Source organism: Archocentrus centrarchus, chromosome 16 (genome assembly GCF_007364275.1).
Source record: "Archocentrus centrarchus isolate MPI-CPG fArcCen1 chromosome 16, fArcCen1, whole genome shotgun sequence".
NCBI classification, from domain to species: Eukaryota; Metazoa; Chordata; class Actinopteri; order Cichliformes; family Cichlidae; genus Archocentrus; species Archocentrus centrarchus.
Genome location: NC_044361.1, coordinates 276,746 through 292,762, shown reverse-complemented (window position 1 = coordinate 292,762; position 16,017 = coordinate 276,746). Strand labels below are relative to the sequence as shown.

The following is a 16,017-nucleotide window of genomic DNA, read 5'->3' as shown; positions in this document are numbered from 1 at the left end:
TGGGTAACGTCCACCCTCTCATCCAAATATGGTTGCTTCCTGAAACGTGGCAATGTCCAGCTGTCCTGTACTGTGATATCAGCTGATGACAGAGTGAAGCTCATTTTCTGTTTAATTAGATTTTCTAAAAGCTCACGCTCAGTTTGGGTGAAACTTGATGGAGCTATGATATGAGATTATTTTGTTGAAAGCCAGCCGGAGACACCAAAGATCCCCCTCTGTCCTTTATTTATTCAAGCAATTTCTCTGATAACCTTTGACCTTTAAGCTCCTTCCATGTTAATTAGAAAAATGGCTGCGTGAAGCAGGAAGCATGAACACACAAATCAGCCAAGTCATTTGTGTGATCAAGCCTGCTGATCAGTGATTCACTGACGACCGAAGAACATCAGACTTCGGCTGACCTCTGACCCTAATGATGCCCACAGCCCGGGTGGGTTGAAGTGTTGGATGGCAGGAATCCTTCGTCCCGCTCCCCCCCCCCGGGTTCGTTGATAAAAGAGGGTAAGGGTCAGACTTTCAGTTTCATTATTAAATTTATTAAAACACTCAGAATATAAAAATAGTAATAATGCAGATTCATAATGATTTTACAAGCATGCTTGGAGACCACATTAAGCTTTCCTTACCACTCTCTAAGCGTTTCTCTCTCCCTCAATCCGCAATGTGGTCTGTCTGTCTGCGTCTCCCCCTCAGCTCTTGTACCCCTAAGTTGCCTTACCATATAAGGAGTTCTTTTCCCTCCAAGGCCTTCTTTTCTATCTGTCCCTGCTTTCCATCAAGCCACACCCTAGCTGTCACTGACCTATTCAGCTCTGATTCTACCTTATACTTCATAATATGATTATAATTCTTAAACAATTCCTTCTGTTCACAAGACAAGATACATTTTCTATAATGAGCATACAATAAAACAAATATCAAAACAGTCCTTATAATATTTTCACCTCTCAGAAGCCAGCTCCACGGACTTGTACTGTAAAAACTACCAACAGGTAAGTTTCAGTCAAGTCAAGTCAAGTCAAGTTTATTTATAAAGCACATTTAAAACAACGACGTTGACCAAAGTGCTGTACAAGATCAAGTCCTGGATGAGAAACAATTTCCTAAAACTTAATGAAAGCAAAACCGAGGTCATATGCTTTGGTAAATTTGACCCCTCAAGCTACTCCTCTGGCACTCCGAGTCATTTGGCTCCTCACTGTCGTGATGCTGTGAAAAATCTGGGTGTCATTTTAGATAGTAGTTTTAAAATGGAGAAGCAAGTAAGTGCTGTTACCAAAATCAGTTTTTACCAACTCAGAGTCATTGCCAAGGTAAAACCTTATCTCCCGCAGCAGGACCTGGAAAAAGTTATTCATGCTTTTATTACTTCCCGCCTGGACTACTGTAATTCTCTGTACTTTGGCATAGATCAATCATCTGTGCGCCGCCTGCAGGTAGTCCAGAATGCGGCAGCTCGTCTTTTAACCGGTTTAAAAAAGCATGAACACATTACCCCAGTCCTGTCATCCCTTCACTGGCTCCCTGTCCGTTTTAGAATCGATTTTAAGATTTTATTGCTTACTTTTAAAGCCTTAAACGGACTGGCACCTTTGTATCTGTCTGAGCTGCTTCACTGTCACACCCCTGTAAGAGCTCTGAGGTCATCGAACCAGCTGCTCTTACAGAGGCCTAAAACTAGACTAAAACAGAGAGGTGATCGAGCTTTTGCAGCAGCAGCACCAAAGCTATGGAACGATCTACCTCTCCATATCCGCACAGCTCAGACGATACACACATTTAAATCTCTATTAAAAACACATTTCTTTTCCTTGGCATTTGGCTGCAGTGCTACCTCCTTTTAGATGATTGTTTTATGGTATTTTATGGTACTTGTTTTAAACGTTTTAATTTTTAATTTTCTTATGTTATTTATTGTTCTTAATGTTTTTATTTATTTATTTTTATTTTATTATTTTATTTATTTATTTATATATTTTTATTTTTATTTAGTATAGTCCTTGGGGTTACAGATCTTGTACAGCACTTTGGTCAACGTCGTTCAGTAAAACCCCAGCAAGGAAGATGAAAGTTTACTGACTTTGTTTTTATTGATGCAGATAATATTTTTCCACATTAAGAAACCTGAAAAACCTTTATTGAGTTTAGACAGAAGCACAAAGACCTGCCGGTCGCTGGGGAAGAATATCCCTGACAGTCGGTGAGAGGTTGCTGGGTGAAGTTGGTCACAGCCTGCAGACACTCGTCATTCACTCTCCAAGTGGCAGCGAAACTTCAAATTTTCAAAAGGCACAGCTTTTATTTTGAAGGTGAAGTTCTCTGATTCTGGTTTGTGACTTTCTAAAGAGGCGGAGCTCCAGGAAACATGCACTATAAAGAACAGCTTTGTCACTAAAACAGCCAATCATATCAGCATCAAATGAATCCTCTCAGCTGTGTGAAACATCTGTGATAGAAAAACACCCACTCATCTACAGCTGGAATATTTATCCACTGCTGTTTTAGGACTGTTCTTTCTACTCAAACACATATTTTATTTGTGTGCTATTTAAAGTTCTTGATGGCCATGATGAAGGCCGCAGAACGAAACTGCTAGTTATGTAATAAAGCTGTTCAAGCGTTGCTGGGGCTTCAACCTCTTTAGACACACCTTGGAAACCTCCATTCCTGTGACACTTTCCACAGTTTCATTACCGACTGGCAGTCGGAGGTCTTCTGCCCAAACTATGCACAGCCATGGAAACCTGCAAGCCCCGCGTATGCAACACGTATGATCGCCTTCATTTTAGCAACCTCCAGAAACCTGATCAAACTCAGAGATAATGCCATGTAGCTGTTGGCAGGACACAGGCTGCCCGCCACTTTGAAACCCTTCCAAAAAAATGGACACTTTACACTCAGACCACTAAACTAAGTTCAAAGAAAGAAAGCAAATGTAAATTCATAAAGAAATATAAGATATTTTCTTGTGTCTGCAGTTGGCTGGTTCTCTGCTTGGTGGTTGTTTATCCTGGTCGGTTATTTGTGACGTTCTTCAGCAGCTGGACTCTGTAAGACGTTGTCGTACTCCTGAGGCGTCACACTCTGTAAACAGGAACACCGTGAATGACAATGGAACACCTGACAGGTGTGTTTGTTCTCCAGGCTTAGTCACATGATCTCCCACCTCAATAGTTGACTCTGAAAAGGGTGCGACCCTTGGGAAAGTTGGGGCTTCATACAGGGGCGGGTCCTCTCTGGGAGATGCGTTTGCATAATTAGGCAAAGCCTGTTGAGTCTCTGAAGCAGGTTGGAGCATTGGGTTGATCATGATGATTGGCTTAAAAACACAACAGGATAGAGTTTGGAAACAAAAACACACAAGAAACCACAGTGAGCTCACTCAGGTGGAAGCAGGTTAATTCTGTGCAGGTGGTGGGAGAGAGGGGGGATGCAGGCCAAACTGGCATCCATACTGAGGAATGACTCCCACCCCATGCATGGGACTGTGGCAGCACTGGGCAGCTCCTTCAGTGAGCGACTGCTTCATCTGAAGTGTGTAAGAGAGTGCTATCGTAGGTCCTTCCTTCCTGCTGCTGTCAGACTCTACAACCAGCACTGCCCCACAGCAGACTGTTTACCTTTTTACTCACTCACCCAAATTAAACAAGTGCAATAACTATTCACTTTTTCTAATGTACATAAATGTGTATTTTTTTAATAATGTATATAAATGTGTATAGTGTGTAGAGATTTTTGTGGTAGAGTATTCTAGTGTTCTTCTATCAGATTTTATTAAGATTAAGATTGCTTTATTGTCACTGAAAATTCAGCGAAATTTCCATTGCAGCCACCATTTAAAAAGACGTATATACACTATACTCAAACAATAGTAAAATACACAATAAGTTAAAATTAGAATAAAATGTGCAGAATAGTGCAGAAAGAAAAGTCATTTCCAGCTTCCCCCTTATTAGGTGGGAGGGATTATGTGTGCGGCTGGAGAGGGGAGTAAGGAACTGTTACCGCCTTCCTGATATATTATTTATTCTTTTATTTGTGTTTTCTGCTGTTCCTTTGCTATTGCAACACTGTAAATTTCCCACATTGTGGGACAAATAAAGGATTATCTCATCTTATTTTATCTGAACTCACCTGATCGGTGGAGCCGCACACATCGTAGCAACCAAAGGCAGCGACACAGATGGAGACGACAAACTCCAGGACACCGAAAACAGCCAGAACACAGGAAACACATCCACTCTGGACGTGGAAGGAAAAAAGAAGCTGAGTGGCTCCTCTGAGGCTCTCAGGTGTGAATCATGTGACAGGAAACAGTTTTCACACACTGTCTGAGGACCTATTTCCTGCTGACCTGGTGACAAAGTAAGAGTCACCAGCAAAAATCACTGCCAGTAATTTAGCTTTCAGCAGGCTGAAACATGATCACTACCCACAACATAAACCAAATCAGCTTACCGAGTAGCTCCCTTTGTAATGATAACCACTGTAGCTAGCATCTGTGGAGTAGATGATGATGGCAACAGCTGAAGCAACTGCAGCAACAACATTGAATCCCAGAGCTGTTCTCACCTGCAGAAAACAAACAGGTCAGCACACCTGAGGCTTGAACTACAAAGCAGGATTTCACCTTATCCAGGTAACTTCAGGGTTAACCCTGTACTACAAAAGGGGTTTGCTTCTTAATGAGGTAATTCGCCATGGTAACTTATGCTGTATACCTAACATGCACCAGATTAGAGCTCAACAGGTATGAAATCACCGCCTACTGACCAATCAGAGCTTCAGAAAATAGCGTCACCATCCCTGGGAGATCACTTGGACCTCTGTGGGGGGAGCAGGAGGGTCTTTGTGTTTCTCTGATGAGAATAAGTAATAAATATTGATTCATGGATGATTCTTTTTTTGTTTTTCTGATGGCAGCAAAACAGTTTTACAGCATTAAATCCCCAAACAGCAGCGAGTCTGCAGCTGTGAGAATAAAAACTAACCTGTCAGCAGCAGCTGAGGTTCAGAGTGTCAGTTTAAGATCACCTGAAGCCCCATGTTTACAGTCTTTAACTTCCAGCATGTTCTCAGAGTGATGCAGACTCTGCTGGGAACACTTCTATGAGCAGCTACTGAAACCTCTGAATGAAGCTGTGAAGTTACAGCAGTTCAGACTGAATGTGTGTGTTAATGTGGTGATTTAGGAAATGTCCAAATGTTGTTCTGCTAGACTCTAACCTGCTTCTGAGTCTCTGCAGCAAACACAGACACGTCTCCTTCATCAGGCTGTAGGACAGGAAGCTTTCATGAGTCTGAGTCAGATTAGAAATCAGCAGCAGCACTGAGAGCGACTCAGACAGAATCATTTAACATAATCTTTAACATAATTTTCTGTGGAGAAAAAGTCACATGGCCCATAAAACGTCGCTTTTTTAGGTTTACTCATAAAACTCGTGTTTTAGGTTTACTCGTTTAAATGAAACGGTTGCAGCTGTAACAGTAGTAATTTCCCTTTGGGATCAATAAAGTATTCTGACTGACTGACTGACTGACTGACTTTTTGATTGGTCAGATGCTGCCAGCCCCACCCCTTTCATGTGAACGCACAGGGGAAACCCTGGGTTAACTTAACGAGTTGAAGACCAGCTTTCTTATCCGCATGTTCTCCTTGAATCGCTGGCTGTCTGAGTGGTGTCCAAAAAACGACGTGGGCTTCATAGATAATTGGCAAAGTTTCTGGGGAAAACCTGGGCTTGTTAGGAGAGACGGCATCCATCCCACTTTGGATGGAGCAGCTCTCATTTCTAGAAATCTGGCCAAATTTATTAACCCTCCTAAAAACTGACTACCCAGGGTTGGACCAGGAAGCAGAGTTGCAGTCTTACACGCCTCTCTGCCGCTTCTCTCCTCCTGCCATCCCCCCAAAACCCCATCCCCATAGAGTCGGTGCCTGCTCCCAGACCACCAAAAACCAAAGCTAAAATCAGCAAAAAGCTATTTAAGCATAAAAATTCAAAAACAATAAATAATACAGCTTCATCAACTGCACCAAAGAATAAAACAATTAAATGTGGATTGTTAAACATTAGGTCTCTCTCTTCCAAGTCCCTATTAGTAAATGATTTAATAATTGATCAACGTATTGATTTATTCTGCCTTACAGAAACCTGGTTACAGCAGGATGAATATGTTAGTTTAAATGAATCAACACCCCCGAGTCACAGTAACTGTCAGAATGCTCGAAGCACAGGTCGAGGAGGAGGAGTAGCTGCAATCTTCAATTCCAGCTTACTAATTAATCAAAGACCCAGACAAAGTTTTCATTCTTTTGAAAGCCTAAATCTTAGTCTTGTCCATCCTAATTGGGAAAATCAAAAATCTGTTTTATTTGTTATTATCTATCGTCCACCTGGTCCCTACTCAGAGTTTCTGTCTGATTTCTCAGACTTTTTATCTGATTTAGTGCTCAGTTCAGATAAAATCATTATAGTGGGTGATTTTAACATCCATGTAGATGCTGAGAATGACAGCCTCAACACTGCATTTAATCTATTGTTAGATTCAATTGGCTTCTCTCAAAATGTAAAGGAGCCCACCCACCACTTTAATCATACTCTGGATCTTGTCCTGACATATGGCATAGAAACTGAAGACTTAACAGTATTCCCTGAAAGCCCCCTCCTGTCTGAGCATTTCTTAGTAACATTTACATTTACTTTAATGGATTACACAGCAGTGGGGAATAAGTTTTATTACAGTAGAAGTCTTTCTGAAAGTGCTGTAACTAAGTTTAAGGATCTAATTCCTTCATTGTTATGCTCTTCAGTGCCAACACAGTACAGAGCAGCTACCTAAACTCTGCTCCCAGTGAGGTCGATTATCTCGTCAATAGTTTTACATCCTCACTGCGTATAACTTTGGATACTGTGGCTCCTCTGAAAAGGAAAGCTTCAAATCAGAAGTGCCTGACTCCGTGGTATAATTCACAAACGCACAGCTTAAAGCAGATAACCCGAAAGCTGGAGAGGGAATGGCGTCTCACTAAATTAGAAGATGCTCATTTAGCCTGGAAAAAGAGTTTGTTGCTCTATAAAAAAGCCCTCCGTAAAGCTAGGACATCTTACTATTCATCATTAATTGAAGAAAATAAGAACAACCCCAGGTTTCTTTTCAGCACTGTAGCCAGGCTGACAAAGAGTCAGAGCTCTGTAGAGCCGAGTATTCCTTTCACTTTAACTAGTAGTGACTTCATGGATTTCTTTACAAATAAAATTTTAGACATTAGAGAAAAAATTATTCATAACCATCTCAAAGATTATTCTTCATGTTCGGCTGTTTTCAGCACTGCTGGTATTTGTTTAGACTCTTTTGCTCCAGTTGATCTTTCAGAGTTAACTTCAATAGTTACTTCCTCCAAACCAGCAACATGTTTGTTAGATCCCATTCCTACTAGACTGTTCAAAGAAGTCTTTACAATTATTGATGCTTCTATCTTAAAATGATCAATCAGTCTTTATTAGTTGGCTCTGTACCACAGACCTTCAAGGTGGCTGTAATTAAACCTCTACTTAAAAAGCCATCACTTGACCCAGCTGTCTTAGCTAATTTATAGGCCAATCTCCAACCTTCCTTTTCTCTCAAAGATTCTTGAAAGAGTAGTTGTAAAACAGCTCACTGATCATCTGCAGAGGAACGGTTTATTTGAAGAGTTTCAGTCAGGTTTCAGAATTCATCACAGTACAGAAACAGCATTAGTGAAGGTTACAAATGATCTTCTTACAGCCTCTGACAGTGGACTCATCTCTGTTCTTGTCCTGTTGGACCTCAGTGCAGCTTTTGATACTGTTGACCATAACATTTTATTACAGAGATTAGAGCTTGCTATAGGTATTAAAGGTACTGCACTGCAGTGGTTTGAATCATATTTATCTAATAGATTCCAATTTGTTCATGTAAATGGGGAGTCTTCTTCACACACTAAGGTTAATTATGGAGTTCCACAGGGTTCTGTGCTAGGACCAATTTTATTTACATTATACATGCTTCCCTTAGGCAGTATTATTAGAAAGCACTGCATCAATTTTCATTGTTATGCAGATGATACTCAGCTTTACCTATCTATGAAGCCAGATGACACACATCAATTAGTTAAACTGCAGGAATGTCTTAAAGATATTAAGGCCTGGATGACCTCTAATTTCCTGCTTCTAAATTCAGATAAAACTGAAATTCTTGTTCTCGGCCCCACAAAGCTTAGAAACATGGTGTCTAACCAGATACTTACTCTGGATGGCATTACTTTGGCCTCCAGTAACACTGTGAGAAATCTTGGAGTCATTTTTGACCAGGATATGTCCTTCAATGCACATATTAAACAAATATGTAGGACCGCTTTTTTGCATTTGCGCAATATTTCTAAAATTAGAAACATCCTTTCTCAGAGTGATGCTGAAAAGCTAATTCATGCTTTTATTACTTCCCGCCTGGACTACTGTAATTCTCTGTACTTTGGCATAGATCAATCATCTGTGCGCCGCCTGCAGGTAGTCCAGAATGCGGCAGCTCGTCTTTTAACCGGTTTAAAAAAGCATGAACACATTACCCCAGTCCTGTCATCCCTTCACTGGCTCCCTGTCCGTTTTAGAATCGATTTTAAGATTTTATTGCTTACTTTTAAAGCCTTAAACGGACTGGCACCTTTGTATCTGTCTGAGCTGCTTCACTGTCACACCCCTGTAAGAGCTCTGAGGTCATCGAACCAGCTGCTCTTACAGAGGCCTAAAACTAGACTAAAACAGAGAGGTGATCGAGCTTTTGCAGCAGCAGCACCAAAGCTATGGAACGATCTACCTCTCCATATTCGCACAGCTCAGATGATACACACATTTAAATCTCTATTAAAAACACATTTCTTTTCCTTGGCATTTGGCTGCAGTGCTACCTCCTTTTAGATGATTGTTTTATGGTATTTTATGGTACTTGTTTTAAACGTTTTAATTTTTAATTTTCTTATGTTATTTATTGTTCTTAATGTTTTTATTTATTTATTTTTATTTTATTATTTTATTTATTTATTTATATATTTTTATTTTTATTTAGTATAGTCCTTGGGGTTACAGATCTTGTACAGCACTTTGGTCAACGTCGTTGTTTTAAATGTGCTTTATAAATAAACTTGACTTGACTTGACTTGACTAGGCTGGACTATTGTAATTCATTATTATCAGGCTGTCCTAAAAGCTCCCTGAAAAGCCTTCAGCTGATCCAAAATGCTGCAGCTAGAGACTAGAAAGAGAGAGCATATTTCTCCCATATTGGCTTCTCTTCATTGGCTCCCTGTTAAATCTAGAATAGAATTTAAAATCCTTCTCCTCACCTACAAGGTCTTGAATAATCAGCCCCCATCTTATCTCAAAGACCTCATAGTCCCATATCACCCCAATAGAGCACTTCGCTCTCAGACTGCTGGCTTACTTGTGGTTCCTAGGATACTTAAGAGTAGAATGGGAGGCAGAGCCTTCAGCTTTCAGGCGCCTCTTCTGTGGAACCAGCTTCCAGCTTGGATTCGGGAGACAGACACCCTCTCTATTTTTAAGATTAGGCTTAAAACTTTCCTTTATGATAAAGCTTATAGTTAGGGCTGGATCAGGTGACCTGAACCATCCCTTAGTTATGCTGCTATAGGCCTAGTCTGCTGGGGGGTTCACATAATGCACTGTTTCTTCCCATTCACCTTATTTACTTTGTTTATACTCCACTCTGCATTTAATCATTAATTGATATTAATCTCTGGCTCTCTTCCACAGCATGTCTTTCTCTCCCCTCAGCCCAACCAGTCGCGGCAGATGACTGCCCCTCCCTGAGCCTGGTTCTGCTGGAGGTTTCTTCCTGTTAAAAGGGAGTTTTTCCTTTCCACTGTCGCCAAGTGCTTGCTCATAGGGGGTCGTTTTGACTGTTGGGTTTTCTCTGTATTATTGTAGGGTCTTTACCCACAATACAAAGCGCCTTGAGGCGACAGTTTGTTGTGATTTGGCGCTATATAAATAAAATTGAATTGAAATTGAATTGAATCACCAATGTTATAGTGAATCCAGATGGTAAAAAGGGTTTGTTGAATTCGCTTCGTAGTACAGGGCCCTGGAGCACCTGCAGACACCTGAATGTCAGATCAAACCTGAAGGGACTCCAGAGTCAGAAGGTACGGTCAAGACAGTTTCTCTGCAGCATTTCTGATGAACACCTGAGCTGCAGGTCAAGTCAAGTCAAGTCAAGTTTATTTATAAAGCACATTTAAAACAACGACGTTGACCAAAGTGCTGTACAAGATCTGTAACCCCAAGGACTATACTAAATAAAAATAAAAATATATAAATAAATAAATAAAATAATAAAATAAAAATAAATAAATAAAAACATTAAGAACAATAAATAACATAAGAAAATTAAAAATTAAAACGTTTAAAACAAGTACCATAAAATACCATAAAACAATCATCTAAAAGGAGGTAGCACTGCAGCCAAATGCCAAGGAAAAGAAATGTGTTTTTAATAGAGATTTAAATGTGTGTATCGTCTGAGCTGTGCGAATATGGAGAGGTAGATCGTTCCATAGCTTTGGTGCTGCTGCTGCAAAAGCTCGATCACCTCTCTGTTTTAGTCTGGTTTTAGGCCTCTGTAAGAGCAGCTGGTTCGATGACCTCAGAGCTCTTACAGGGGTGTGACAGTGAAGCAGCTCAGACAGATACAAAGGTGCCAGTCCGTTTAAGGCTTTAAAAGTAAGCAATAAAATCTTAAAATCGATTCTAAAACGGACAGGGAGCCAGTGAAGGGATGACAGGACTGGGGTAATGTGTTCATGCTTTTTTAAACCGGTTAAAAGACGAGCTGCCGCATTCTGGACTACCTGCAGGCGGCGCACAGATGATTGTGTGATGTCAGGGATCATCAGGTACTCACCAGACAGCGGTTCAGCCGTTTCCCAGCAGCCACTGTGACAGATCCAGCAGTGATGAACTAGAACAGACCAGAAACAACCAGGATCAAAAAGGAAAGTTTTAAGCCTAATCTTAAAAATAGAGAGGGTGTCTGTCTCCTGAAGCCAAACTGGGAGCTGGTTCCACAGAAGAGGGGCCTGAAAGCTGAAGGCTCTGCCTCCCATTCTACTCTGAAGTAAGCTGCCTTTGTTCCTGTTGTAATGATGCAGGTGCTGCACCGGTCTGTCGTGGTAAAGAGGAAGCTGAGCTTGAAAGTGAAGCTGTCGATTTACCGGTCAGTCTACGTCCCTACCCTCACCTTAGAGCCTGAGGAGCACAGCCATTTGGGAGGGTCTCAAATTAGAGCCCATGCTCCTCCACATTGAAAGGAGCCAGTTGAGGTGGTTCGAGAATTGGACTAGGACGCCTCCTGGGTGAGGTGTTCCAGGCATGTCCTTCCCGGGGGAGACCCAGAACACGCTGGAGAGATTATATCTCTTGGCTGGCCTGGGAACACCTCGGTGTCCCCCTGGATAAGCTGGAGGAGGTGGCTGGGGAGAGAGAGCTCTGGGCTTCTCTGCTTAGACTGCTGCTCCCACAACCCGGCCCCAGATAAGTGGAAGAAAATGGATGGATGGATGGATGGATGGATAGATGGATGGAACAACATAGCTGCATGGTAGAAAAACTGTATGCTCCCATGCCTAATGCAGTTAAGGCTCTCTTGTGTTCAGCTCCTGTATTGAAGGTACTGTATTTTGGTCAATCCTTCAAATTACAGGTAGATGTCAGTCAGGTAGGGGCAGGAGCTGTCTTATTGCAGGACAACGATGAGGGAGTTGAGTGTCCAGTCAGTTTCTTCTCCTGGAAATTTAATAAGTATCAGCAAAACTATTCAGTCATAGAAAAGGAAGCATTAGCAGGTGGCTCCTGCAGGCAGAGGTGGGCCTTGAGTAATCCGGTTGGTAAGTGATGACGTAGAATTCCATTTCTGGGTCCAAACTGTCACGTGATCAATATGCCACAATGCTGTGTCCCTGGTTGTTTTAACTGATCCAACTCGAAAAAAAAAACACTCAGCTGTCATTTTACTGATGAGAAAGAGAAGCGGAAATGGCTGCAGTTGATAAAGTATGTTACAATCATCTTAGATAGTGAACAGTCATTGGTTATGCCATTGCTGTTTATTTAGGAGCATTTGGACCCGGAGATGACGTCAGACTTAAAGACCAGATTGGAGCTACCTGGGCTCAGTAATTTAAGCAGGGTTCTACTAACTCGCTACTCCTCCAGGTAACTTTGGTTTGTTTTTTGTTTTAGTTTGGTTTTGGGTTGCAATATTCATCCAGATTTCTACATACATGTCCACTCACTCATACACTGCATATACTGGACATACTGACATATTCACAACCCATATTTATCTTTCTTTGCGATTTGTATATTTTTCAATAAAATTAATCTGATTGGCCTATACCTTTTCCTCCCCTCATTCTTTGTTACAGGCTGTGAGCCAGCCTGTGACATTGTCTCCATCATTTTCTAGCATACCAATTCTCCTTGTTGAAGACTCCTGGTGGCATGTTGGGCTGTACCTTCATGAGCAGTAAATGGTTAGGTGTTAAAGGTTCCAGATCACGTGGATCGTCTGTCTGACTATTATGCTTTCCACCTCACACACGAGAGTTTGCAGACTGTCGTCTGTGAGTGTCTGTTCTCTTAGTAGAGCACTAAGAATCCTCTGTATACTGCGAATTTGCCATTCCCAAACACCTCCCTGAAGAGATGCAGTTGGGCTGCTGAAAATCCACTTCTTCTGCATGGCCTTTTCAATGTGCGACTGATTCAGGTTTTCAATGGCCTCCCACAATTCTTTTTCTGCAGCAACAAAATTTGTGCCATTATCAGAGCACATGATGGTGACTTGGACTCTTCTGCTTTTGACCTGCCTGAGAGCATTGATGCAGGAGTTGGTGTTGAGACTATCTGCTACTTCAATGTGTGCTGCCCTGATGGTAAGGCAAGTAAACAACACCATACCTTTTGACAGTTCCCCGGCCCTCTTTAACATCAAAGGGTCCAAGGAAATCAACACCTATGTTAGTGAAAGGCGGTTAGTCTGGTAGAAGACGATCTTCTGGCAGGCTTGCCATTTTTTGTTGTCCAACATACCCTTGCAATCATCTACTAACTGTGCATTCTGATATAAGCTTCCCGATGACTGAAGTAGCCTGAAGAATCCCAAATTTTTGTCTTAGTTTGGACAACGTGTACTTTCGTCCGCAATGTCCAATTTGTTCAATGATGTCACGCAAAATAAGACTGGCAACTCTAGAATTTTGTTTTGTTGCTGGATGTTTTGGTTCCCTGGCATTGTAAATGTTAAAAGTCCGTGCCCTCATTTGGCACTACGATACCCATGATGCACCTGTTTATATTTTGTAGTTCTACTCGCTCGTAGGTAGGCAGCTTCTTCTGTGGGGCTCAGTGCCGTGATAACAGCATCCACGGTGCAGGAATCGCCATCCACTGCCAATCCTTTCCTAATCTTGTGTGTACGAGTGCTGTGTGCGTTCTTATGATGTAAGTATAGTTTTTTGACCCGAATTTGTGTTTATTTAGGTATTAGCCCAGGTGGTAAAATTCTCCACGTGTCTTATCCGCCTACTGCTACTGTAAGGGCTTACTTAAGACCATATCGTAAGTTCTATGTTGTACTTTGGCGAATATGTCCTGATTATAATTGCAAACGTGAATTTACCTTTCATTTCACAGTTCTGGAATTTTTCGTCATGTGGCGTGTACGGCACTTAGTGATAATGCAAGTGTGGTGTTATGTTGCCCTCTATGGGATTTTCAGTGCTACTGCAGGTCATTTTCATACTGCATCCATGTGAAGCTGTAGTCCACTGATGTGGTGATTAATATACACTTTTGTTTGCTTTCTGTTTCAGATAACCACACATAAACACACACACTATACTATGGCTCAGACCCTACTCAGACACAGCCAAAGACGGACACTAAGGCACAAGCTATTAATCCTTCCTCCCCTTGTAAGAAGAGGCAGAAGTTTAAGCCATATTGCCCATACTGTGAAGGATCAGAGAACTACCTCAGTGGCTGTGTAGACTTTAAGAAGCTAGACCTCACCGCTGTAGCCACCTGGCTAAAGGATAAGTCCAAATGCTGGCGCTGTGGAGCAGTGCACTCTGAAGAAGCTGTGCAGCACCTGTGGCGAACAGCACTTATTAGTGCTTCACGACCTGGCTGAAGCTAGGAGGCGGGACCCTAACATCCTAACAGTGAGAACCAGCAGAGTGTTTCTGGATCCGGTCAGTCACTCTGGCCGGGTGATGCTCAAGGTTGTGCCCATCCAGTTACACCATCAAAGGAAATCTCTGAACACATATGCTCTCCTCGATGATGGATCAGAGAAAACCATCATACTCCCAGCGGCAGTTAAGTTATTAGGCTTATCCCCAGACGAGGAAACACTGTCTCTGCGCACCATCCGTCAAGATGTGATTCATATAAATGGAGGCTACATCTCATTCCAAGTGTCTCCCAAGGCTAAACCCAAGATACGTTATAACATCACACGTGCCTTTACTGCCCAACAGCTCAGCCTAGCTGAACAGTCATGTCCAGTGGAGCTCTTGAAGGAGAAGTATCACCACCTACGGCAAGTGCAGGTTGAGGGATTCAACCGGATACAGCCTCTAGTGTTAATCGGTTCAGATAACGCTCACCTAATAACTCCTGTCCGTCCAGTCCTGCGTGGCCCAGCCCATGGACCTGTCGCTGTTTGCACCAAGCTAGGGTGGGCCATCCAAGGTCCAAGCAGTAGCATGCCTACACAGCAAGGGGAGGCGCACTGCCTGAATATATCATGCCTTTCTCCTGCCGAGGCCCTGCATCAGGATGTACAACGTCTGTGGCAACTAGATGCTCCCATACATAGACCCGAGAAGGAGGTCACGCGCTCAAAGGAGGACAGACAGGCCATAGCCATGTTGGAGGCCAAGACCATCAGGGTACCTGTGAACGGTGTAGAGAGATATGCCACCCCCCTGCTGAGGAAGAAGGACTTTCCGCTGATGCACGTCCCTCCTGACGTAGTTAAAGGCCTGCTGAGATCCACAGAGCGTAAGCTGATTAAACATCCCGATCTGGCTCTCACCTACAACCAGGAGATCAAGAGGTTGGTAGATGCCGGCTATGTGGTGAGGCTGACTCCAGAAGAGATCCACGGCTCTACTGAATCTTGGTATGTACCACACCACATTGTGCATCATAACAACAAGGCACGAGTAGTCTTCAACTGCTCCTTTGAGTTCCAAGGGAACGTCCTTAATCACTACCTCCTGCCCGGCCCTCCGCTGGGGCCTACACTGCTGGGTGTACTCCTCCGGTTCCGCCAGTATCCAGTGGCAGTGAGCGGAGACATAAAAGCCATGTTTCACCAGATCTGCCTGCTTCCGGAAGACTGCCCCCTGCTACGATTCCTGTGGAGAGATGGTGAAACAGAGAGGCCCCCAGACGTATATGAGTGGAGAGTCTTACCTTTTGGGACAACGTGTAGCCCCTGCTGTGCTACATTTGCTCTTCAGATGCACGTGAAGGACCACAGAGACACCCACAAAGACATCTATGACTCTGTCCACACAGCCTTCTATGTAGACAACTGCCTGCAGTCCTTTTCTACCCCTCAAGAGGCCAAGTTACTCATTGACAGAATGAGAGAGCTGCTCCTCCAAGGGGGATTTGAGATACGACAGTGGGCCAGTAACATCCCTGAGGTGGTTGCCCATCTGCCCAGCATGGCCAGGTCAGAAGGCTGTGAACTGTGGTTAAACTTCAAAAGTCTCGATCCACAGGAGTCAACATTGGGTCTCAGCTGGCACTGCCCAACGGATGTCCTGGGATACAAGCACCGCCCAGTGTCCTACACGACAGTCACCCTGCGCAATATTTACAAAGTGCTTGCCAGTCAGTATGACCCATTGGGTTATATCTCCCCCTACACCACAAGAGCAAAGCTCATTGTGCA

The 16,017-nt window shown here is 42.8% G+C and overlaps 1 protein-coding gene across 1 annotated transcript in view; it reads right to left on the bottom strand.

Moving 5' to 3' along the window:
* Positions 1 to 2,760: 2,760 nt before the first annotated feature.
* Positions 2,761 to 16,017, bottom strand: part of LOC115794622 (membrane-spanning 4-domains subfamily A member 4A-like) — a 28,091-nt gene continuing 14,834 nt past the window's right edge. The window contains exons 3-7 of the mRNA XM_030750226.1: positions 10,948 to 11,004; positions 4,462 to 4,575; positions 4,138 to 4,245; positions 3,170 to 3,322; positions 2,761 to 3,087 (exon numbers count right to left, since the gene is read on the bottom strand). Coding sequence (XP_030606086.1) covers positions 3,022 to 3,087; positions 3,170 to 3,322; positions 4,138 to 4,245; positions 4,462 to 4,575; positions 10,948 to 11,004 — 498 coding nt within the window. The 3' untranslated portion in view covers positions 2,761 to 3,021. The remainder of the gene's footprint in view (positions 3,088 to 3,169; positions 3,323 to 4,137; positions 4,246 to 4,461; positions 4,576 to 10,947; positions 11,005 to 16,017) is intronic.